Source organism: Carcharodon carcharias, chromosome 19 (assembly GCF_017639515.1).
Source record: "Carcharodon carcharias isolate sCarCar2 chromosome 19, sCarCar2.pri, whole genome shotgun sequence".
Classification (NCBI taxonomy): Eukaryota; Metazoa; Chordata; class Chondrichthyes; order Lamniformes; family Lamnidae; genus Carcharodon; species Carcharodon carcharias.
The window spans coordinates 58,830,843-58,856,968 of NC_054485.1; the positions used below are offsets into that span (position 1 = coordinate 58,830,843).

The 26,126-nt window shown below is 43.1% G+C and overlaps 1 protein-coding gene across 1 annotated transcript in view; it reads right to left on the reverse strand.

Moving 5' to 3' along the window:
* rims3 (regulating synaptic membrane exocytosis 3) overlaps window positions 1-22,284 on the reverse strand; it is a 284,682-nt gene extending 262,398 nt beyond the window's left edge. Inside the window, exon 1 of the mRNA XM_041212279.1 lies at window positions 22,068-22,284. Within this exon, the coding sequence (XP_041068213.1) occupies window positions 22,068-22,284 (217 nt within the window). The remainder of the gene's footprint in view (window positions 1-22,067) is intronic.
* Between the last annotated feature and the right edge of the window lie 3,842 nt (window positions 22,285-26,126).

Sequence of the window (26,126 nt, forward strand, 5' to 3'; positions counted from 1 at the left end):
CTAGGAAGCAAACTTCCCTTAGTCGCTTCCCTACATTCCTGACTGCTGGGAAATGGTCCAAAAAGGAGATTCTAATCCCACAAAGATACTCTGCCTGTGATTGAGAGATTCAGACTCCCATGCACTGTTTTACTAACAATATCAACAGCACAATAACAACATTCTACATTTATATAGCACATTTGACAGAGTAAAACATCCCAAGAAGTTTCACAGGAGCGTAATCAAACCAACATTTGACACTGAGCCACATGACACCCACATCCCATGAAAATATTTTTAAAATGATAAAGTAGGGCAGATGGCAAAAGAGGCAGGTTTTAAGGAACCTTGTAAAAGAGGAGAGTAAGGTAGAGAAGTGGAGAGATTGCCAAATGGAATTCTAAAGCTTGGGATCTTGTTAGCTGGAGACTAGATGGAGATGTACAAAATTGTGAGGGGCCTGGATAGTGCGGATGGAAAGGGCCTATTTACTTTAGTAGAAAGGTCAGTGAATAGGCGGCATAGATTTAAAGTGATTGATAGAAAGGTTAGAGGGGAGATGAGGGAAAATCTTTTGATCCAGAGGATTGTGGGGGTCTGGAACTCACCAGTCAGAAACTCTCAACTCATCTAAAAGGTTTCTGGCTATGCACCTGAGGGTGCTGTAACCTGCAGGGCTATGGACCAAATGCTTGAAAGTGGGATCAGGCTGGGTGGCTCATTTTATCGGCCCACGCAGACACGATGGGGACAAGTGGCCTCTTTCTGTGCTGTAAACTTTCTATAACCAACGGAGGAATGATAAAAATTGGGAATGAGTGATAGGCTAGACTTAATAATTACATACAGTATTTTTAAATAATAAGTATACCTTGTTAAATGAAATAAAAAACAATAATTAAAAATTAAAATTTCCCGAAGGCTGTAGTTGTAAACAGCAAGTGGAGGCTTCACCTGTGTGACAGCCTGTGGCCTCAGTGACAGACGGGATTGGTCAGTCTGCCTGTTGGGCCCTGACTGGGCTAGGCTGTAGTTCCACCTGAACACCAAGGGTGACCAGCGCCATATGTTCAGGGAAATGTGAGCACATCCTTGTGACTCCCTGCCTCAAGGATTTCCCCTCCTGAAGCTGCTTACTCTTTTCTGAACCAATGGTTCACAGGTTGGAAAAATGGTTACTTTTTATGTGTGAGTCTATGCAGTGACTGTCAGGGTGCACACTACCTTGGGATGGCGGGGGCTTCAACAAACTCAATCCTGTCCTCAGTCAAAGTCCATATTTGTATATACACACACACACACACACCCAGTTACCATCCCCATGGAGACTGATAACTTTTAAAAAGAGATGTGAATTCACAGTGATTGACTCAAAGGGACATATGATGTGATGTCACATTTTAAGAGGTTTACTGCAACAAACACAATAAAAGCAACAACCTCTAAGCATTACTTAGCAGGCAATTAATGCACTAAATTATAGAAAAGGTATTCCCCCTTAACAGATGATGCAGCAGTTCAAGAAGGCAGCTCACCACCACCTTCTCAAGGGCAACTAGGAATGGGCAATAAATGCTGGCCTAGCCAGCAATGCCCAAATTCCATAAATGAATTTTAAAAAACTTCCTAACATGACCAAAAACAACACACAGCATTTATATGTTACACCACATTCTCCATAGCATTATAGTTTTTACAGTCTTTACAGTCCAAAGTTAATCCCATCTTCCAACAGGTTTGATGCTCCCTGTTTCATTGAGCCATAACATCTAGTGTCTGTCAAAAAGATGTTTCCCTCAGTCTTCTGAGAATGTCCGAACCGATTTCCAGCAGCAAAGCACACCGGGGCGATGCCTTCTCTTGGTCAGGCTAGGACAAATCTTCCACTGTCCTTGAATCTCTGCAGGTTCTGCCTCTTTGACCATCAAACAAGCTCCCACCAGCATCCCGCCTGGCAGCTAACAGAAAACAGCCCTTTTCCTCTGCTGTTACAACAGCAGCTATTTTCCCCAGGATCTTCTGGAGAGCCTGCTGTCAGCTGGAGAGCAGGTGAGTGTCCCATGTCACTCCTTTTAGGGAAGGCCCCGCTGAATTTACTGCCACTCTGGCACTAAACGGGCAGTGGCCGACCTTCCCCAGGATCAAGGATCCCAGGGACAGAAGTCTCACCTGCTGAGAACTGCCGGCCAATCAGAGGCTGGCAACTCTTGTGAATGACAATGCTACCAGGAAGATGGTGACTGCTGCTGGTATGACACCCACCCAAGGTCTAGCATCGTCTCTGGATTTTAATTTTGATTTGTATTTACCTTTACGAAGGCACCTCCATGTTGAGATGTCCTCGCGGTCTCCCACCTGCCTCAGCAGCGCCTCCCTCGCCTAGGTGGGTTGCCGAGACCTCAGAGTTTCAAGCCCTCTGATTGGGCCAGCAGTATCAAGTGCTCGCCCACTGCCCTTAATTGGACAGCGGATCTGCTGGGGGCCAATTAGAAGGCCGCTTGTGGTAAAGTTGCCGAGCTGGTCCCACTGCCGAGAAGGGCGCACTCGAACTCACTTTTCTCCCCAAAGCCCACGATAAAATTCAGCCCAACGAGGAAAGCAAAGCCAAAATCTCATTCATTCAGGTTTGAAGTTGAACCATGATTTCTGCTTTCCATTCATGTCGGAACACTGTACAAAACATTCTTAGAAAAGGTGTGAAGGAAACTTTTTTGCACAATATTCAAATATTTATCAATTTTTGGAACAGGTTTTGGAAGCAAAAGTTACTTGGAGAGCCTGAAGATTTGAAGTGAAAAGCCCTTGTTCACAATCCCAACAAAGCTTTAAATCACAAATAGGGTTTTATTTTTAAAAAAGAAAACTCTTCCAAAGTCTCTGACTCCTTAAAGGAATGCCAGCCCCCACACTATCATATTGTGACTGCATGAAATAGATGCTTGGAAGAAAAATGATGAATTAAATTGGTTATACTACACCTTGGAAATCGGCCACCACAATAAGACAGCTGGTCTGTGTAATCTCACTGACACACGGAGAGAGTAATCGCATTGATCTTTCGCCACTTGTCGCCAGTGATCATGGCTTCGACATTTTTGACCCCGCGATGGGTATTATTAAATCGTCTGAACTTGGTGAGTAAAGAGCTTGTAAACCGGGAGAAGTGCGGAAAAGAGTATCCCACTGCCTCGCCCTGATTTCCTCTCCATTTGTTATTAATGTGGCAGATGGATTATTGAAGATTTTCCCTTCTGGCTGTGGAACACCCCTTGCACAATCTCCTCTCATCAACCCATAGAAGGATCTGCCATAAAAGAAGATAGATCCTCTGTTAAGCTGTCTTTTCAATTCTGATAAACACTATCTCCACCTGATATGGTGTTGAGCCATGTAAAATGGGAAGGACCCAGTTTGGGTCCTTCAACCTGGGCTCAGCTAGCACAGTGAGCGTTGGAGATGCTAAAATTGGACTTCAATGTCCGGGGCTCGAGAGAGCAAGAAAAACAAATGAGGTAGAATTGTCATTGCTGCTGACTCTTGCTGAGAAATGCACGTGTGTGAGGAGGCCATCTGCTTCTACTGTGAGGTCCCTCATGGTTCAATATCTCATTGACACTCAAACTTTGTCAACGTTATTTTATGGCCATCAAAATGGTTCCTTTATGATCAATCTCCTGCAGCTACTGAAGCCAAAACAAAAAGCAAACCAACACCTACAAAGAAGACAGTTAAAGCAACTGAGGTATGAAGGCAGAGATCTGTGTCCTTCAACTTTGAAATGACATTATTGAGAGGGGAGTTAACACTACTAATTGAAATGTGACAATATGAGCAGTGAGCACTGATTCAACCTGTTAGAAGGTTAAAGGTAGTACTGAAATCAGCCGCTTTGTCACAGAGTGGTGCCTCCAATTTGTAGCCATTTCTGCCAGAACCTATGGCAGGAATCTATCAGAAAAGGTGAGGGTTTTGGGACATAAAATGTTCAGACCTAAAGAAAAATTGATATATGTCATTAATTTTCCTAGCAAACGCTTTCAGACAGATAGATCTCAGAACTCTTGGGTTCTGATAGTAAGAAATGGGAAGTAGCAAACTCAAGAAGATAATCCAATTTGTTTCTTTTCTTTTCAAAAATTTCTGCAACACTATCCAGTGCCCACCCCCCAAAATTCTCAAATAAACATGTTTGCATTTTTCCCAAACAAGACCATAGCTACGCAGAGCTGGATTTTCATGGTTGAGATGAGTATGGGGAGTTGGGAATTTTCCCAACCTCACCATCCTGTCTCCATCTTGGAAAGGCCTGGCCACCCTATTTCATGTTGGATAGGCAGGTATGGGCTGGATATAGGCCACTGCCTCCAGAGGCAGGCCTGAGGCAGCAATGGACACAGGTGCCTCCATTTACTGGGACACCAGTCCTGTTCTGTTCCTGGTTGTTAAGGCCTCTAGCCCTCACCTTCCCTCACGCCCTACACATGCCCCATGCCCCAGCCGTGCTCCCTCTATCCCCATGCCACCTCCATGGCCATCTTTTTAGCCTGTTTCTATCGGTACAGTTGACATGTCCTCATTATGAATATTTGGCTAATTTCTAAGAATGACAAACGTATTCAGCTCTGTGGGAGGCAGTTTATACAATTACAATCAGGACAGGTGGACTGTTTGATTGACAGTTTAATTGCCTTGTAATAATCTTGATCTTGCTTTGAAGTGGTTTTTCAATGCCTATGTGTTTACTTGGTCAGGATTAAACTTCAAGGGATTTTCACTTGTTTTTAATTAATAGTTTTATGGGAAGTTAAGAGGTGGAGGGGGGAGGGGTATCTTTTCCAAAGGGAATGTTGAATGCCTGGTAGTTTTTTACTTTGTTCCTGACTTCAGACTCAGATCCCTCCATGGTTCATGATTTCTCCAAGGAGACGTGAACCACCTCTCCTGCAAATGTCGGCCTGTCTCCAGCAAAATTGTGGGGGTGGGGCTCTGAGATGCCCACCCACTGCAATGGAGCTGGCATGGTTGGGAGTGCTGCATGTGGGTTTGCTACCTGTGCCCTTCAAAAATTGCTGGTAATGGGAATGGGCGAGAATCCTGGAATCATGTCTTGCCTGCCTTCCTGACAGAGGCATGACAATCCAGATCAATTTTAACCAATTCCAGCCATTGGACAATTCACAGAATTGGATGCAATGTCAGTTTTTACACCTTGCCCAATTTTACTGTCCATTGAAATTCTGATCTGGAGGGTTTCCCACCTGGTGAGTTAGAACTGAACTGACACTTTTGTGTATGTATCTGCTGTGTATGTATGTGAATATATACCTACATAAATATATATATATGTATAAATATATATAGACTTCTAAGCAGGATATTCCAGATTCCAATTCCTTCTACCCAGTCTCTTAGAGGCCACTTACTAACAGATGGGCCAGAATTTTGATGTTGGCATGTGTGGGCGGGCCTGGCATGCTGACACGTAAAATGACACGTGGTGACATCGGGCGTGCGTCCCTATATCAGCGCACATCATTTAAGTATTAATTCGGCGGGCACTCGCCAGAGGCGGCTGCGCACCTGCCGAACTGTCACGGCCTATTAAGGCCATTAAAAAACCAATTAAAGTAGTTACCAACGCTGCTCATCCAACCTTAAGATTGGTGGGCAGGCAAAGAGCCCAAGTGGCCTTCACATTTTTCAGGACGCCTCATCCAGGGGTGGGATGATGTTTCCTGAAGGTTTTAATAAATAAATAAATATTTTTTGCAGAATTTATAAACATGCCCTAGCTCATGTGACACTGTCACAGGAAAGGACATGACTGAATAATTTTTAACGTTATTATTTGTGAACTTTTATAATGTATGTAATCCCCTGAGGCAACTCCGTGCCTCAGTGAGATTTCTGCGCTCTTTTGCACACATGCTGAGTGCTGCTGGACGTGCGTCACACTGAGCGGGCCTGAATTGGCCCACCCACGAAAAATGGTGGCGCACAGCCGATCGCAGGCTTGGCTTCGCGCCCGCTCCCGACCAGCCCGCCTGACATGCAGAAAATTCCCCCCAAGATTAATTAATGATTACACATTTGCTGAAACATAGAACTTAGGAACAGGAGTAGGCCATTCATCCCTTCGAGCCTGTGCCATTATTCAATAAGATCATGGCTGATCTAATTGAGGTCTCAACTCCACTTTGCCATCTGACTCCCATAACCATAGATTCCCTTGTCTATCAAAAATCTCACTAACTCAGCCCTGAATGACTAAAACGTCACTGCTTTTTGGGGAACAGAATTCCACATTCTAATGACCCTCTGAGAGAAGAAAAATCCTCTTCATCTCTGTCTTAAAAGGGAGACCTCTTATTTTAAAACTGTGTCACCTAGTTCTAGTCTCCCCCATATCTTCCGGGCATCTATATTATCATTTCCCTTCAGGATTTTATATGTTTCAATAAGATCACCTCTTATTCTTCTAAACCAACCTGTTCAGCTTTTCTTCATAAGATAAGCCCCTTATCCCAGGAATGAGTCAAGTGGAACCTTCCCTGAACTGCTTCTAACACAATTATATCCTTTTTCAAATAAGGAGACCAAAACTGTACATAGTATTCCAGATGTGTCCTCAACAAGGCTCTGTACAGCTGCAATAAAACTTCCCTACTTTTATATTCCTTTCCCCTTGCAATGAACACCAACATTCCATTTGCCTTCCTAATCACTTGCTGCACCTGCATACTAACTTTAAGTGATTCATGCACCAGGACACCCAGATCCCTCTGTACCTCAGAGTTCCGCAATCTCTCTCCATTTAAATTGTATACTTCTTTTCTATTCTTCCTGCAAAAGTGAACAAGTTCACATATTCCCATGTTATACTCCATCTGCCAAATTCTTTTCCCACTCACTTAACCTATCCAAACACCTTTGCAGACTCTCTACCTCCTCATGACAACTTACTTTCTTGCCTATTTTGGTGTTATCGGCTAACATTCGGTCCATTCATCCAAGCATAGATATAGATTGTAAATAGTCAGGGCCCCAGCACTTATCCCTGATCTGGAAGTTCAGAATCATATCATTATATCCAAATCAATATGATAGTGACCCCGCACAGCTCGTAGAATGAATTTAGTTTCCATTGCAGCTTTCAATTCCTGTTCTTCTAGGAGTTTGCAGAACAGAAAGAGGCTATTCATACTCCCATTGTAATTTGCACTTATAGCTCACCTATCTTATTCACAATACTTTATACCTTTAAGTACATACAATTCAAATCTCCTCTGGCTGTTTGGCAATCAAATCATTTTATTTAGTTCTCCTTCTCAACTGTTCTATGCTTGTCCTTTTTGCTGTCTGTATTGTGTGTTTATTTGAATTTTCTCCCTTCTCCTGCCAGATTAGGTTAGAATTTACTCCACTTCACTGACTGGTCTCACAGCAAGGACATCATTCACAAACCCGTCATTCCCAAACCTATCATTCTCAAATCCATCAGTCCCAAATCCATTGGTCATGTACATACACATCTGCACCAGAACTGGTCCCAGTTCTGAACCCTTTGGTCCCATACCACAGAAAGAAAGAACAAGTCAGTGAAATAGTTTCCAAGTGTATACAGTATTATAATGTAAAAATCATGGTAGTCAATTTATACGCAGCAAGGTCCCATAGCAATGAAACAATGACCAGGTAATTTTTTGTTTACTGATGTTGGTTGTTGGATAAATATTGACCAGGACATTGGGGAGAATTCCCTTGCTAAAAGAATAGTCCCATAAGATCCTTTATGTCGAAATAGTTTCTGAAGAAGTCACTGCTATAAGTGAGCCTCACACCTCTATAATCTGGCATGCACCTAATGGGCAGAATTTTCCTGTTGGCGATTTGGGGTTGGGGCCCGCTCGCTGATGGGAAAATGACGTGGGATGACATCAGGAGGAACCCCCAACGTCATCCTGACCATTTAAGTATTGAGGAAGGCGGGCGGACAGTGAAATCAGCTGTCTGCCCGTTGACCTATCAATGGCCAATTGAGGCCATTGACAGGCTACTTAAGATTGTTAAAGACCTGCCCGTCCAACCTTAAGGTTGGCGGGAAGGCCAGGAGCCCCAGCGGGCTTCTGATAATACATGAATCCTCATCCACCAGCGGGATGAGGTTTCATGTCCCTTTTTAAAAACTTCAGTAAAATTTATGTGCTTCTTATTAACATGTCCCATCTCGTGTGACATTGTCACATGAGGGGGACATGTTAATAATTTTAATATTCTTCTATTTTTAACGATTTTTATACTGTCAGTAATCTCCCTGAGACAGCACTTGGTCTCAGGGAGCAGTGCGCTCTTTCACGCGGATGCGGGATTCCCTCCCCCGCTGCACAGGAAGCTTCCTGTCGGGCAGGCCGCTGGATGGGCCTTAGTTGGCCCTCCCACTCAAAATGGCGGTGGACCCCGTTTCGGTGGTGGGGGTCGGCTGCCTGCCCGCTGCCGAGCCGGTGGGGCCCGCCCGCCCATCAAGGTCAAAATCCTGCCCAATATGGGGAGATGGTAGCGTAATGGTATTGTCACTAGACCAGTAATCCAGATGCCTTGGTAAATGCTCTGGGGACAGGGGTTCAGATACCACCACAGCAGCTGGTGGAATTTAAATTCAATTAATAAAAAAAACATGGAATATAAAGCTAGCCTCAATGACAGCTGCCATGAAGCCATCATTAATTGTTGTAAAACCCATCTGGTTCATTGATGTCCTTTAGGTCCTTACCTGGTCTGGCCTACATGTGACTCCAGACCCACAGAAAGTGGTTGCCTCTTAACTGCCTTCTAAAATGGCCTAGCAAGCCACTCAATTCAAGGGCAATTTGGGATGGGCAACAAATGCTGCCCTTGCCAGTGACATCCCATGAAAGAGTTAAAAAAACTGCCCAACACCTAGTTAAAAAATTATAGGATTCATGATTGTAAATGCCCTGTATACTAACTATTGTGATATCAAATACATCAACATGAATAATATTTTTATAAAAGATAGATGGAATAAGTGCTGTGGGAGGATGTCACACAAACTTCAAACCATAAAGTAATTTATTTACATAGAACGTATGAATGAACAGAACATATCCTTCATAATGAGAATATAAACTCTCTACCTCCATCTTCGAGAAGGACAAAGGAGACAGATTTATGGGAACAGCATCACCACCAGGTTCCCCTCCAAGTCACACCATCCTGACTTGGAAATTTCACCGTCGAAGTCCTGGAACTCCCAACAAGCAGCACTGTGGGAGCAGCTTCACCACAAAGATTGCAGTAGTATGAGAAGGAGGCCCAGCTCTACCTTCTCAGGACAGTGAGGGATGGACAATAACCTTACCTGTGACACCCACGTCCCAAGCATGCCGATACTCCTCAGCTTATGAAATCAATAAAGACACACCTCTCCATCTAAACATGGGCCTAAGACAGGAATCCACATACTCAGTCTTTTGAAGGTAGGCTTGATGGCCCTTTACTGTACAAACAGCCTTTGGTTGCTGGCTGTGGAATACACAAATGCTCTTTGATTGAGACTTATCTCCATACAATCAACACCTGAGGGCTGAAAAGTCAAGTCACAGAGAGCTCAACCAGTCAGCATTCTGTCCCTTTCTTTAAAGATCCTCAAATGTCACAAGTTTGACCACACCCAATGTCACTGCCCTACTCCAGGTACACTTCCTCATCATTCTTACAGGACAATTTGTAAAGTTGCAGTTATTAAAAAGAGTTAGTAATCTGGCAAATCTCTAAAATACATAAACCACATGAAGCCAACAATGAGGCAGGAGCAGTTCTCCTCACTGCTTTTGTGTTGAGTGGAGGCTGCTACAAAATAGTAAGCCAAAACATTCAGCTTAATAGGATGCGATTATCCCTCTGAGCTGGTGAATTAAACGACTGAACTAGCTGCTCTTCCAAAATCTTAAAGCTCGGCAAACAGGGGCGGGCCCTGTTCACCGATGTGTAAAATGATGCGTGGTGACATTGGACGTGCGTCATTCAGATCTTGAGTTCAGCAGGCATGCACCGGAGTCAGCTGTGCGCCCGCCGAACTGTCAAAGGCCTATTGAGGCCATTTAAATAGTAATTAAAATAATTAACTGAGCTACCCGTCCAACCTTAAGGTTGGTGGGCAGGCAAAGAGCCCAGGCGACCTTCATATTTTTCATGAAACCTCATCTATGGGCGGGATGAGGTTTTGTGAAAGTTTTTAAAATTTAATAAAGATTTTTAATGAAATTCATTGACATGTCCCAGTTCATGTGACACTGTCACATGAGGGTACATGTCTTAGAAAAATTAATTTTCTTTATTAAAATCTTAAAATATCAAACTAATCTGCCTGAGGCAGATCAGTGCCTCAGGGAGATTTCTGCGCTGTTTTGCGTACATGTGTGAGAGAGCGCAGACCCCGACTCAGCCTACTCCCCCCACCCACACAAGGAGCGCTGAGCGCTTCTGGGTGCGTGTCACGCAGAGCAGGCCTTAATTGGCCCGCCCACGGAAAATGGCGGCACGCAGCTGATTGTGGACGGCGATTGGTTACGTGCCCGCCTGCCCCCACTCCCGTCCAACCCCCCCTGACAGAGAGAAAATTCTTCCCATGGACTCAGAACATTGTCAAAGTCTCATTTTTAAAATCCTCATCCTTGCTTTTGAATCCCTCTCTGGCTTTGTCCCTCCCCTAACTGTACATCATCCTAACCAAATCCTGTCCACCCATCACCCTGAGATGGTTGATCTATACAGGTTCCTGGTCTTGTACCTCCTGATCTCTGTTATCTTCTCCAGCTTGTTGTGGTCTTGATGCTCCTCTATTTTTGGCCTCTTGAGCATCCCTGATTTTAATCACTCCACCATCGCCTTTAGCTGCTAAGACCCTAAGCTCTGGAATTCCCTCCCTGAACCTATCTCTTTGTTCCTTTAAGACACTCCATAAAATCTAGCTCTTTGGCAAAGCTTTTTGCCATGTCTGCTTTAATATCTCCTTATAAGGCTGTGTGTCAATGATTACACTCCTGTGACCATTTCACTATATGTTTGTCTTGTAGCTTCACACACATTTTCTTCCCTTTGGGGATTAGTGGGAAAGAGTTGAAAGGATTATCAGGCTGATTATTGCCATGTTGAAATCACTCACTCACTTTTCCAGAACTTCTTCATCCAATTCAGAGTTGCGGGAAGTCGGAGTCTATCCCAACAGGCAATGGGCGCTAGGTGGGGTACACCAAGGAAGGGACCCCAATCCATCACAGGGCACACACTCCCACGTGCACACTGGAGGACAACTTACCATAGCCAGTCCACCTAACCAGCTTTGGATGGTGAGAGGAAACTGGAGCAGCATGCTGAACTGGTTTTACTAAATTAAAGGCACTATATAAGTACAAGTTACTGTTGTGAAAAGATAATAGATAAGGGGGTTACTCTGAAAAAAGCCAACACCGTTGATTGCCTTTGATACATCAACATCAGCATCAACACTGACGCTGCTGATCTTGCCAAGTTTCCTCAGTTGCACAATGCGAGGGCAGTTTCCCGTACAGCTCAGCATTTTCTTTGCCTTGTTGACTGCTACTCAGATCACAGTCTGAAAGCTGCTGTGTGGAAGCTGGGGACCTGTAACTGGTGAGAGTAAAAATCCAGATGAGCGTTCCACTGGCACAGCCAATAATACCTCCAAGGGGCAGGTGGGGGTGGCGGTCGCTGGTTTTGAGTCACAACTTCGGATTGAGCCATGTAAACATTCTGAGAAAGTTCATTAAAATTTTTTTTTGCCATATGCCTTCGAAAACATTCCCCTTAGGCTGTCAGGCTATGAAGGCTTAAGAGGGTAACTGAAAATACTTAGACCTCTGTAGTAACTTGCTGTTCAGGGGTGGTGGGGGATGCTTGTGGTGCAGTGGCAGCATCCCTGTGGGTTCCAGACCCACTCCAGGACTTGAATGCCAAGGATTGGGCATTCTTAACATGGCCAAACAGGTTGAGTATCCTGTTAGAAGGGTTGTAAAATCCTTTTAAGACATGCCAATGGCAGACGGTAAGAGTGGGAGAGATTCCTGGTCAGCCATGTGATGAGTACCGTCACTTGCAGGAGGCAATGGCAAACCACTCCAGTATATATTGCCAAGCATAACCATGGATGAAGTCCATGGTTATCAATGCCCCTTCTGGGCTTGGAACCTGAAGAGAGAGTAACTTGCTGATGTGCTACAATGGAGCCAATGAAGAAAACAACAGTGTAATCTTCAATTGGCTGGTTTCACACCAATGCTTATTTAGAAAGCTTTCAACATAGAAAACAGAAGGGGCTTATTACTTTCGCAGTTGCTGGGCTCATAGTCACTGCTAACAGGTACTCCTTACTTGAAAAGTCAATATTCAAAACAGTCAAAACCCTTAAAACATATGTACAGAGTACTGGGTATTGCAGCAATTCAGACCCTAATCTTTTAACTCTGGGCTCAAACCCAGCAAAGACTATCTGTTGGCAATAACAATTCATGCTTAATTTTACATGGAATTTACAGCAGAAACAGGAATTTACAGCAGAAACAGGTCATTTAATCCAACTGGTCTATGCTGATGCTTATGCCCCACACAGAGCCTCCTTCCACGTTATTTCATCCAATGCTATAATCATATTCTTCTATCCCTCTCTCCCTAATGTACTCACTTTGCCTTTAATTAATCTATCTCTTCGGCTCAGTTACTCCTTCAGTTCCACATTCTTACCAGTGTTTGTTAGTCTTAGTCCAACTGCCAATGGTACAAATCTGCACCACAAAACCAATACCTGATTTATCCCTCACTTCAACAGCATCTCCCAAACTTGCAACCATCACCTGGAAGGATAAGGGAAGCAGGCAGATGGAAGCACCACCACCTTCGATTTCCTCCCCAAGTCACACATCATCTGGACTTTGTTACTCCATCATCACTGAGTCAAAAACCTAGAACTCCTGATCTAACAGCACTGTGGGAGTATATTCACCACATGAACTATCCACAAAAAAAGTGGAACAAGGAAGCAGGATTTAATGCTGCTCTCCCCTGCGATGTCCACATCATCAAAAGGATCTTTTTAAAATTGTCATACTCATTATAGATTGGTTGGTGAGGAATTAGAAAATGTCACACTGGGATAGTAAGAGATGCTCTTCAGAGTTTGGGCTGAAGCTTGTTGCTGCAGACAGTGTACAAACAGCTTTACTCCACATCAATTCTCAAAAGTAAAGTTAGTGTCAAAATTGTGGCATTCTAGTTCTATTGAAGATCCTTTGTGGAAGGGAAGAAAGAGGAATTTTTATTCTGATAGGATCTTTCACAACCTCAGTCATTTATCAACATATAAATTTAATGCAGAGAATTTGAAGTAAATATTTTTGTAGGAAGAATGAGAAAAGGCAATATAACTTAAAAGATACAATTCTAAAGGGGGTGCAGGAACAGAGAGACTTGGAGGTCCAAATGCACAAATCATTGAAGGTGCGAGGGCAGATTGAGAAAGAGGTTCAAAAGGCAGGCGGAATCCTGGACTTCATAAATAGAGCCATAGTACAAAAGAAGGAGATCATGATAAGACACTGATTCACCTACAACTACAGTATTGTGTCCAGTTCTGGACACCAGACTTTAGGAAGGGTGTGAAGGCATTAGAAAGGGTGAAGAAACAATTCACGAGAATGGTTCCAGGGATCAGGGACTTCAGTTATGTAGATAGATTGGAGAAGTTGGTGTTGTTTTTGTTGAGAAGAGAAGGTTGAGAAGAGATTTGATAGAGGTGTTCAAAATCATGAGGGGACTGGACAGAATAGATAAGGAGAAACTGTTCCCATTAGTGAAAGGATCAAAAACTAGAGGACACAGATTTAAGATGAACAGTAAAGGAACCGACAGTGACAGGAGGAAAATCTTTTTCACACAGCGTATGGTTAAGATCTGGAATGCACTGTCTGAGAGTGTGTTGGAGTCAGGGTCAAACATGGCAGTCAAAAGAAAATTTGATAAATATTTGAGGGAAAAAAATTGTATGGCTAAGAGAAAAGGGTGGGACATTGGAGTAATTCTTGCAAAGAGCCAATATGGACTCAATGGGCTGATGGCCTTGGTCTGAGCTATAACTATTCTGTGATATTATTTCATAATTCTCAATAAAGATATATTTCATTGAGAAAGAAAAACTCCATGGGGCAGAATTTTACCACCCTGTCACAGTGAGGGTGGGGCTGTAAAATATGGCGAGCCGTTCAAAAGACCACTGACTTCAGTGGGACCATAAAATGCCGCCGGCATAAAATTCCTCCCCGTGAGAATCATGAAACATACATCTTGACCTGAGGAACTTAAGGATGGTGTTAAACTGAAAGGAAAGGCACACAATGTTGTGAAAATTAGTCATAGGCCAGAAGATTGGGAAAGTTTTAGAAGCCAGCAAAGAATGATTAAAGTAAAATAATGAGGGAAAATATAGATTATGAGAAGAAACTAGCAAGAAATATAAAAATAGACACTGATTCTACAGATATACAAAGGTAGCCTAGCTAACATAAATCTTGGGCCCTAAGAGAGTGAGACTGGGGGATTAGTAAAGGGAAACAAGGAAATGGCAGAAACTTTGAACAAATATTTTGTATCGACCTTCGCAGTAAAGACACTAAAAGCATTCCAATAATAATAGAAAATCAAAAGGCAAAAGGGACTTAAAACCATCACTATCAATAGAGATTAAATACTAGGAAACTAATGGGACCGAAGGCTGACAAGTCAACTGGACCTGATGGTTTGCATTGCAATCTTCCAAAATTCTCAAGTTTCGGGAAAGATCCCAGTAGATTAGAAAACCACAAATGTAACTCCTTTATTCAAGAAGGGAGAGAGACAGAAAGCAGGAGATTATAGGCCAGTTAGTCTAACATCTGTCTTTGGGAAATTGCTGGAATTAATTATTAAGGATGTTATAATAGGACATAGAAAATCATAATACAATTAAACAGAGTCAACATGGTTTTGTGAAACGGAAGTCGAGTTTGACAAATTTATTAGAGGTCTTTGAGAATGCAACAAACAGGATGGATAAAGGGGAATCATTAGATTAAGTGTATTTGGATTTCCAAAAGGCATTCAAATGTTGCCAAATAAAAGGTTACAGAATGGATAAGGGCTCACGATTTTCAGGTTAATATATTAACATGGATAGTATATGGCATATAGAACAAATAACAGAAAATCAGGATAAAAAACAAAAACAGAATTACCTGGAAAAACTCGGCAGGTCTTGCAGCATCGGCAGAGAAGAAAAGAGTTGACGTTTCGAGTCCTCATGACCCTTCGACAGAACTTGAGTGGGTCACTCAAGTTCTGTCGAAGGGTCGTGAGGACTCGAAACATCAACTCTTTTCTTCTCCGCCGATGCTGCAAGACCTGCCGAGTTTTTCCAGGTAATTCTGTTTTTGTTTTGGATTTCTAGCATCCGCAGTTTTTTTGTTTTTATCTAGAGAGTCAGGATGATGGGTCATTTTAGGTTGGCACTGGGGCCTCAACTATTTACAGAATTGGATGAAGGGACCAAATGTATTGCAGCCAAATTTGCAGCTAGTGCAAAGATAGATGGGAAAGCAAGTTGTGAGGAGGACGCAAAGGCCAAAGTTTCATGGAGTCATGGAGATTCTGCAGACATTTTAAAATGGCGGGTGGGACTCTAATGTGGAAGTTCTGACATATCCCGCTTTTGCTGCTTGGGGAAGGGGGCTTGGTGTCACTCACACATGATGGAAACCCAAAGCCAGCAGGGCCATTTGAACTCAGCACTGAGTTCACACAGACTCCATTTTCACTGTAGCAAGGGCCTTAACCTGCAGTGTAGGAGTCATGAATATTTAGAATAGACATAAATGCTTTTAAAAGCTGGATAAGGTATGTCCTAATAGAACTATCATGATGTGAAGTTATTTCAAATGAAAAAAAAAGGCTGCCTGTGTCAGTGAGAGTTTAAAAATCTAGCAGTTACAACAGCTGTTTGTTGACATTTCTGAAAGGGCTATCTTTATGTCAATATGAATGATTGGATGCTTTTCATAAGCTATAATTTTCTCAGTGGGGTGGTCTGAAGTTCACAGTTTGAATGACAGCTCAAAAAGGTTATTAAAGGTTTAGCCATCTTTGATTTTTTTTTAAATTAATTCAATGCTAGTGGGCATCTCTGGCTAGACCAGCATTTATTGCCCATCCCTAATTTCCCTAGAGAAGATGGTGGTGAGCTGCCTTCTTGAACCGCTGCAGTCCACGTGGTGTAGGTACACCCACAGTGCTGTTAGGGAGGGAGTTCCAGGATTTTGACCCAGTGACAGTGAAGGAACTATGGGACTATGTTTGGGGCTATGAATACAAGTTTATTTGTTTTTATAGACGATTAAGTACTTGAGGAGATTTAAAAGTTTTGGAAGGGCTTTAATGAAAGGGAATATTTTTAATATAGAGAAGGCTGTAATAAATATTCAAGACTTTTATTTTTTTACAATATGGCTCCTGAGGTCTCCCTACGGTGCATACTGAGTGAGTTGGCATCAAGGGTATAAGTGCCAGATTTGGTGGATGGGTTGGCATAAATTGGCCTTGGCTGGCATGGGGTCTATAAAGGGGCCATGGTTTGGGCAGGGGCAAGTGTTGGCATGAGTCAGCATTATGTTGGAATGGGGATATAAGGGGTCTTGGGGGTGTGTGGGGGGATTGGGGTGGCATGATTGGGTATTGAGCTGGCATGGAGGTAGCATGGGGAGTGGGTGGGGATGAGGGGATATGAGGGTTGAGAGGTAGAGGGCCTAAAATTTAACAAAGCAATGAGGACAAGGTCCCAGAGAATCAAGGCAAGGCTTTTTAAAAAGCCCACCTCAACACACAGCAGCCCTGTTACCATCTGCGATCTGTGTCCAGGAGAAGTGGGCCTCACTTTATACTGCATCATCCCCCCACCTGGCCTGGAACAAAGTTCACACCAACTAGGCGAATTCTCCTGAGGCAGTTTTGCCGAGACAGGAAATTCCCCAATTAGGGATGGACAATAAATACTGGCCTCGGGAGTGAAAATCCAGGCCAAAGTTTCTGCAAAGAGATAGGTTAAGTGAGTGGGCAAAAATTTAGCAGACGTGGGAAAGTGTGAGGTTGTCTACTTTGGTGGGAAGAATGGAAAAGCAAAAAATTATTGAAATGGAAAGGGATTTTAGAACTCTGAGGCACAAAGAGATCTGGCTGTCCTCACACATAAAATACAAAAAGCTAGCATGCAGGTAGAGCAGGTAATTAGTAAGGCAAATGGAATTTGGCCTTTATTGAAAGGGATGCTGGAGTATAAAAGTAGGGAAGTCTTGTTACAACTGTACAACTAATTAAGATACCAAGTTATAGCTGCAGCTGGGCAGAAAACAAAGACACTCTCAAAGAAAATCTTGGGGGCAGAAGAAGTCAAACTCAAAGGTTTTTAATATTCAGTTGAAAAGAGGACAGCGGAAGAAGCAAATGTCTCTGTGGAAAAGTCAGTTTTACCAGAGCCTGCTAGACTGTTTAACAGGGTTTATTCAAGGGTGTTGGAGAAAGAAGTCTCTGGGAACCTGTGCTGTCTGGATCGAGGTGACTGCAGGGCGATTGGACCATCAGAGTGGGCCTCACTGGTGATAACTGTATCTCGAAAACTTGGATGGAGTGGAAGAGTTGGCAACTGCCCTTGTGAGATTTGACCCGGTACCGCAAGGAGAGAACTGGGAGAAACTTTGGAACTGCCCTTGATGCTACTTGCATGTCAGTCATGTTTGTGGCATCCATTTAAAGTGAAATTTACCTTTTTGATTGAAGTATAATTTGTGTTTGAATTACAGTGTTGTTATGATCACAGTTGATGTTACCACTGGACAAGTCAAGTCCCAGGGCGGAACACGACTTGATAGATCCTAACTATTATTTTTTGTTTAGAAACATGGAAGGTGGCTACAAGGAATCAGCTGATTAAGTTTCAGAAAAAGAATAAAATATTTATAAAACAAGAAAAGATGAACTATATTATAATACTCTTTCACCCACAACTATACCTTTACAGATATATACAGATTCATAAGGATAACGTAAGTTAAAAAAGCTATCTTATACTCTCATGTTCACAGTAACCCAATAGGTGACCTGTGGTCAGGCACACCACACTCTGAAACAAGTGTCAGACACCACCCCAAACAGATACTATGGATCTCCCATCAACTCCCCCCAAGATACCTGTCACACCGTGAGCAAACCTGTCTCACAGAACTCCATCTTTTCCTGAGGGTTTCCAATCTCAACTTTCAAAGTACTTGCTTTGGAATTTTCTCCCAAGCTACACTTTCACTTGGATGTCTTCAACAAGAATCCACCTCCAGGGTTTTGACGTCTCCTTCCAATGTTCCTCCCCCCGGATCGCCAGGTGCATTCAAGCTTCACTTTGCACTTGCTCTCTGTCAGATGCTCAGCTGTGACAACAGAACACCGCTGCTTCACAGGCCCATAATAAGGAGTCACCAGCCTTTAGCTGTCTCCTCAGATTTCCTGGCTTCTTGCTAGCCCACTTTACCTTGATTCTGCTCCCTGCAGCTTTCTGTCTTTAATTTGGAGCCTTTTCCTTTCCTCCTTACTTTAACTTCACTGAACAGGACCTTGTTCAGATTCCTGTCCCTGTTCCTTGACTGTCTTTCTGGAAGTTTCTTTTGTCTCCACTCCCTGATTTCTGGGACTTCTGTTTTTTTGGGAAATCGGCTCTCTGCAATTCCCTCTCCTGTCCAGCTTCTTCACCCTGCAGTCTCCACAGACCAACTGAACTCAAACTGCTTTTCTGTTTCTCTGTAGGTCTCCTATTGCTAGGCAAGTTTTCCCTGCTTTGTTTTAACCTCGCTAAACTACTAACCCCCCTTTAAACACAGGTGTCCAGTTGAAAGGTCGTAAACCTCATTAAAATGCAGGTATGGAAAACAAAACTTTAGACTTGCTGACTTCATCTCACAGAGAAAAACTAAGTAAAACTAGACCTAGGTCACCCTTTTAATGCACAAATCAAACATATAAATGAAACTTAAACTTAAAGCTAAAACTTAAATTTAAAGCTATAGCATATTCCTAATCCACAAAAATACGTACGTAACTTACTTAAAACCAACTCTAGTTCCTAGTAGTATGTTGATTTTGGTTTGATTATTTCAGCAAAAGTTTTTTAAAAATGAAACCTTGTCCGTCGGCTTCTTCCGATGTATTTTGGGAAACTCATTTTTTTAAAGCAATCAGTTTCTTGAGTGTTGCTAAAAAAAGACATGGCAAAGCTTTTCATCTTACAGTCATCTGGACACTTTGCAAGAATACCAATATAAGGGGAAAACAATAATTTATATTGCATGAGAAGAGAGTGCTGATTGGTTGGCAATTGGACTATGAGAGGCGTTGCCATAGGGAATGCACCAGTGATGGTGACTGACAGTTAACTGCCAAGCACTGTTTGAATATTAAATTAGGCATCTTGACCCTGATTGGTCAAGGCATTGCCCTGAGGAATGAGCCAGTGAGTGGCTGTCACTTATTTTGTTTAGTTGAAACAATTTTAGATTGATTGTCAGTATAGTTTTTAGCACATTCAGGATTATTTAGCAATTGTTGTCCAATCGCGGAATCACTAATGTTGGACACTGTGTTTTGAATTTTGCAAGCATAGGCTGATTGGGCACAGTCTGTACCTTGCTCATTGCAAACAGCGGATGGGACATGTTGTTTAATATGATCCACTAGTCTTTGGGATGTATGGCCTACAAACTGGCATCACTTGGGCATTCTCCATGGCAATGCCTCAACCAAGCAGAGTCCACCTGCCCACCAATCATCACTCTCTTCCCATGCAGTATAAATTGTTGTTTTCCCCTTATATTGGTATTCTTGTGAAGTGTCCTGACGAGTGCAAGGCAAAAAACTTTGACATGAATCTTTTTTCAGCAATACTCAGGTTCTGTACTACCAAAAGACTATAATCAGTGTATACTGGGATTATAACACCAGCTACATTAGAATACAGATTTGGCCTCCTTATTTAAGGAGGGTTACATTTGCATTGAAAGCTGTTCAGAGAAGGTTCACTAGACTGATTCCTGGGATAAAGGGGTTTGTCTTATGAGGAAAGATTCAGCATGTTGGGCTGATACTCATCGGCGTTTAGAAGAATGAGAGGTGATCTTATTGAAACATAAAAGATTCTGAGGGGGCTTGACAGGGTGGATGCTGAAAGGATGATTCCCCTTGCGGGGGATCTAGATCTAGCGGGCACAGTTTCAGAATAAGAGCTCTCCTATTTAAGGAGGTACGAGGAGGAACTTCTTCTCTCAGAGAGTCGTTAATCTTTAGAATTCTCTACTCTAGAGAGCAGTGTAGGCTGGGTCATTGAATATATTGAAGGCTGAGTTAGACAGATTCTTGAAGTATGGAGGAATCAAGGGTTCTTGGGGCAGAAAAGAGGAGTTTGATGCCAAGATCAGATCAGCCATAATCGTAATGAATGACAGAGCAGATTTAAGGGGCCATTTTGTACATTCCTATTCCAATGTCTTATGTCCTTATGATTCAATGATTCTCATGATGTTCCAAAGTGCTTTCCAACTGTTGGAGAAGTTTTGAAGTGTTGTCACGGTTATAATGTAGGAAGTGCAGCAGCCACTTTGCGTACCGCAAAGTCCCAAAAACAGCGATATGGTAATGACCAGATAAGATCATTTGTTTTAGTTATTTTGATTAAGGGAAAAATATTGAACAGGGTACCAGTGAGTACTCCGCTGCTCTTCTTTAAGAGATCTTTTACATTCACCTAAGAGATAAGATGGGTCTCAGTTTAATGTCACATCTATAAGACAGCATCTCTGACATTACAGCACTCCCTTAATGCTACGAATGTCAGCATGAATTACATGCTCAATTCCCAAGAAGTGAGACTTGAACCTGTAACCTCCCGAGTTAGGGGCAGGAGTGCTATCATTGAGTCACAGCTGACACCTTCAACTGAGAACAGGAGATGGAAAGGAGGGAGTAAGTGGAACCATTAAAAAATGTAATCAGCACAATCCTTTCAAAAGCCCCTGTACAATTTATTCTATTCACAAACTGCTCTCAATGCATTTAATCTTCTGAAGCTGCAGAAAAACTTTCAAAATATGAAGGACTTTGTTGACAGAAATTTCTAAAACTTGTCTCTTCAGTGGCCTTTCCCCTCCTAATCCACTTTTCCTCCACAAGCCTCATGCTGAAATACCCATTTTTATGTATATATTAATCTCCAAAGTTACTGTGGCAGTCGATTTCACTTTGCAGGGCATCAGAACTGAGCATGATGCTGTCCTCATCTGATGCTTGCACATGTCAGCAAGATAATGATCCTGGAATAGGAACTGGGGATGATTTCCTCTTTCCCACTTGGGATGCTGGATCCAATTGGCTCACCCATATTGCCATCCCAGCTGAAATTAGCTAACACATCAGAGGCTGGGAATCAAAGGTAGACCTGTGGCCTATATTAGGCCACACCAGGCAATGGCAGGGGAGCTAGCATACTTTATAATCTTAAATAAAAACAAAAAAACTGCGGATGCTGGAAATCCAAAACAAAAACAGAATTACCTGGAAAAACTCAGCAGGTCTGGCAGCATCGGCGGAGAAGAAAAGAGTTGACGTTTCGAGTCCTCATGACCCTTCGACAGAACAGTTCTGTCAAAGGGTCATGAGGACTCGAAACGTCAACTCTTTTCTTCTCCGCCGATGCTGCCAGACCTGCTGAGTTTTTCCAGGTAATTCTGTTTTTGTTTTGTACTTTATAATCTTGTCTATGTCCCATACAAACCACTGTGTCATTCAGCTCATCAACCTGAGGAGCTGGTTTATACATTGGTGCACTTTGTACATGGATCTTACAGTAGTTCAGAGTATGGTACTCTTTAATTAGGCTGTACATCCTTTCCCAACCAACTCCATAAACCAAACCAGTTTAATCTTCAACTTACCAGTCTGGTTAAGTTGTGTTGTACTTTTGCTCCATTGTGACAGTCCGACGATGGCGACCATTTTCGCACCAAGACTGGACCGCCTCTTCTTAATGGCATTATCCGCCACTGGTTCTTGCTGGCTGCCACTGCTCTTTTCCATGTCGTACATCTCTCCGCTTATACTGGAACTCCGTAACACGCTCCTCGCTGCCTTACTCGTGGCCCCGTTGTACATTTTAGCTGTTTTCTGAGGTTGCTGGTCTCTCCGTTGTACGAATTGTCTCCAGGACTTTTCAGGACTAACTATTAAAATAAGAAACAATAGATTGTTTCAATGAATGTGTTTCCACAAAAGATTGTCATGTCTATACAGCATGAAAGAGACCATAAACTGTTTAAATCAAACCTTACTTTCTAATTAGTTAAAAATGGACTATGCTGGACCAAACAAATGGCTGCTACAGATCTCATGATTTCCAAGTTGGCTACAGTTCTGGAAACTTGCAATATTAATTACAGGGCAAAGCTCAACTCTCATTCTTGTGGAATCACACTTATCATTGTGTGGACCTATTACAATCAACAAAACTTGGGAGCAACATGTGGTCTCTCTCCCCAGCTTAGATTTGTAACAAAGAGAGAGCCATCAAAACTTGTTATACCTGCAGAGGCACGATCTATCACCTAAGTTGAACAATAGATTTTGACCAGAGAAATCAAACCTGATTGTTAACCTGAGACTGACTCATCAATGGGCAAGATCACATGATCTAACCTCCTCTAGCCTTTGGAACATTTAACTGTTACATTCCTGGACTCCCAGGGCAGTCTGCTGTTAAACAGCCAGCCTGTCAATGCCAAAGCAGGACTCCAAGTTGATAGCAAAGCCTGCCTCAAGTCTAAACTTCCACGAAGCCTGGTTCTCGGGAAGATTCCTGCCATTGTCTGTAGAGCAGACCAAGTCTCTGTATACCAATCTCATCTTGTTGCATCATCATCAACTTTAAAGGAATTCTGCAACTCCTTCTTTCAGCTAGCTGAACCCCTCTGAACCTTAACTTCTACGTGAAGGAACCCTCACTAGACTCTGACATTCATGTAAATTAATATCCATATCTTTGGTTCTATTTTTTAAGTTATTCCTGGTTGTAAAACTCTTTTCTTTCATTTCTCCTTCTTGTGTGTGTTTATGTAATTGTGGCGCTCATCCCCCAGGTTTGAATGTATGAATAAACAATACTCATGGTTTAACCCTAAAGTGAATTTGGTGTGAGTCACTTTAAAGTTGACTTCACAGATAGAGGGCAGGATTTTGCCTTTGGTGGGGGTGCTCAGCGGGGGTGGTCAGGAAGCTAACCGCCGCCCATGATCAGCTCCGCAGAGCGATTTCATGCAGGCGGGCCAATTAAGGCCTGTCCTGCATGGATGGTGAGCAGCAGCACTGAGCGCTGCCTGTGCGGGCCGGGAGGAGGGCAAGTGGGTCAAGCATGCACTTCGCGCATACATGCAAAAGAGCACTTCAATCTCCCTGAGGCACGGAGCTGCCTCAGGGAGATTGAAGCCCTTTTTCAAAAAATTAATAGACAGTAAAAAATTAATTAAACATGTCCCCTCATGTGACCCCGTCACATGAGATGGGACATGTTTTAATTCCAAAATAAAGCTTTTATTTAATGCTTATTTGTTTTAGGAAACCTCATCCTGCTTGTGGATGAGGTTTCCTAAAAAATGTAAAGGCGCTTGGCCTTTTTGCCTGCCCGTCAATCATAAGGTTGGGCGGGCAGCGTAGATTTGAATTTAGTTAGATTGTTAATGGCCGTAATAGGCCTTTTAATTATCGGCAGGCACACAGTCAACTCCGGCGCACGCCTGCCGAATGAAATATCACATGAGTGCGCGATGACATCCGGACTGCCCAACATCATCGCGCGTCATTTTACGCTTGGACCTTTCGGGCGTGCAACCACACGCCGAGCGTAATATTCTGCCAGAGGGTTTAGGGAAACACACCACAGCCTATTTCATAAATTAAAACATCTCTGCGTACGGATAGATGGTGTGAAAAATAAAGGAATTTAGTTTGCCTTTCTTGCCTGTCTGTAACAGCACCTTCCAAACCCATGACCACAACTATCTAGAAGGGCAAGGACAGCAGATAGATGGGAACTCCACCACCTGGAAGTTCCCCTCCAAGCCACTCACCACCCTGACTTGGAAATATATCGCTGTTCCTTCACTGTCACTGGGTCAAAATCTTGGAACTCCCTCCCTAACAGCACTGTGGGTGTACCTACACCACATGGACTGCAGCAGTTCAAGAAGGCAGCTCACCACCACCTTCTCAAGGGTAACTAGGGATGGGCAATTCACTCTGGCCCAGCCAGCGAAGCCCATATCCCATGAATGAATAAAAAGAAACAAAATGAACATGCTAAAATTCCAAGTGCACAGGATGGATGGTCAAGTCTGCTTCCCTTACTGGAAAGTGAGAAGCTGTAAAATGATGAAATACAGAGGAATGGGAATAAGGAAAGAACACTTTCAGAGAGCTGGAACAGGTATGGAGCTGGAAAATTCTGAAAGTCATGTTTGACATGAGTCAGAATATGTTGTAGGTTTTAAGGATCATACAAAGAGTGAACTGGGAACAGACTCCTCCACACCCGACGGGAAATGCATATGAAGCTTAATGCTACTCCTGATTCAGCAGGAAGTGGACATCTCACTTAAAGAGGACACTTTGGGGTATTGCAGTGCTAATCCAGGGTTAGGCCCAAGACAGTGTAGCTGGAGCTTTACTCTGTATCTAACCCCGTGCTGTACCTGCCCTGGGAGCATTTGATGGGACAGTGTAGAGGAAGCTTTACTCTGTATCTAACACTATGCTGTTCCTGTCCTGGGAGTGTTTGATGGGGACAGTGGAGAGGGAGCTTTATTCTGTATCTAACCCTGTGCTGTACCTGCCCTGGAAGTGTTTGATGGGGACAGTGTACAGGGAGCTTTACTATAAATCTAACCCTGTGCTGTACCTGCCCTGGGACTGTTTGATGGGGACAGTGTAGAGGGAGCTTCACTCTCTATCTAACCCTGTGCTGTACCTGTCCTGAGAATGTTTGATGGGGACAGTGTATATGGAGCTTTACTCTGTATCTAACCCTATGCTGTACACACAATCCATTAAGGACCCCTGGTGAGCAGGTTCAGGAAGCACGGCCAACTCTGTTCTGTTCACCACTGCATAGTTACTGAGGCCAGTTTTAACACCCTAATTGTCAGCCTGGCTGAGATCAGCAAACTGAGCATAGATCAGCTGTAATTCCTGGTCTATGAGACACAGTATCACATTGGTCATTGCACTTAGACACAGCCATTCAGGAGGCAAGTAATGTCCTTTTAAACAATGAAACAGAGTGAATGAGAAGGAGGTGTGTAACACAGAGGACAACTTGTACTGTGTTACTGTGGTGTTCCAGCTAATAACACAGAAGCTTCTATCTGGGGAGGGGGGGGGGGGGCGCGTATGGGCAACGTGCAGCTGGGAGAGATTCAGTTGGTGCACAGCTGGCTTGCAGTATCCCTGTATTGTACATGTGCTCGACATTGCTGTTGAAGATGGTTAAAGTTAGATCTTAATTCCAGCAAACAGGAAGAGACCATGAATCTGAAAGCCTAGCTCTGGCCTTTCTTCATGTCCTTATCCCAAATTGGAATTGAAAGAGACCAGAAGTGAGAGTGGGGTAGGGAGGTGGGGATGAGCTGGAATGGGGGGCCATGGAGAGTTACAGTTACATAAGGAATACTGGACTTTCAAGCTCAGATAGTTGGGATGGAAAGCTGCTTTCTGCCCTGCAATCCGGAGACTCCATGAAAATTAATTGCAAGTTCTGCAGTCATGGTCCCTGTGGCAAGAGCCCACGTCATGAAAAGCACACTATTACCGATACGCTGTATTACCAGTGCACTGTATTATCAGTACACTTGATTAACAGCATACTATATTAACTGTACATTGTATTAACAATACACAGTATTAACTGTACATGGTATTACCAGTGCACTGTATTACCAGTACACTTT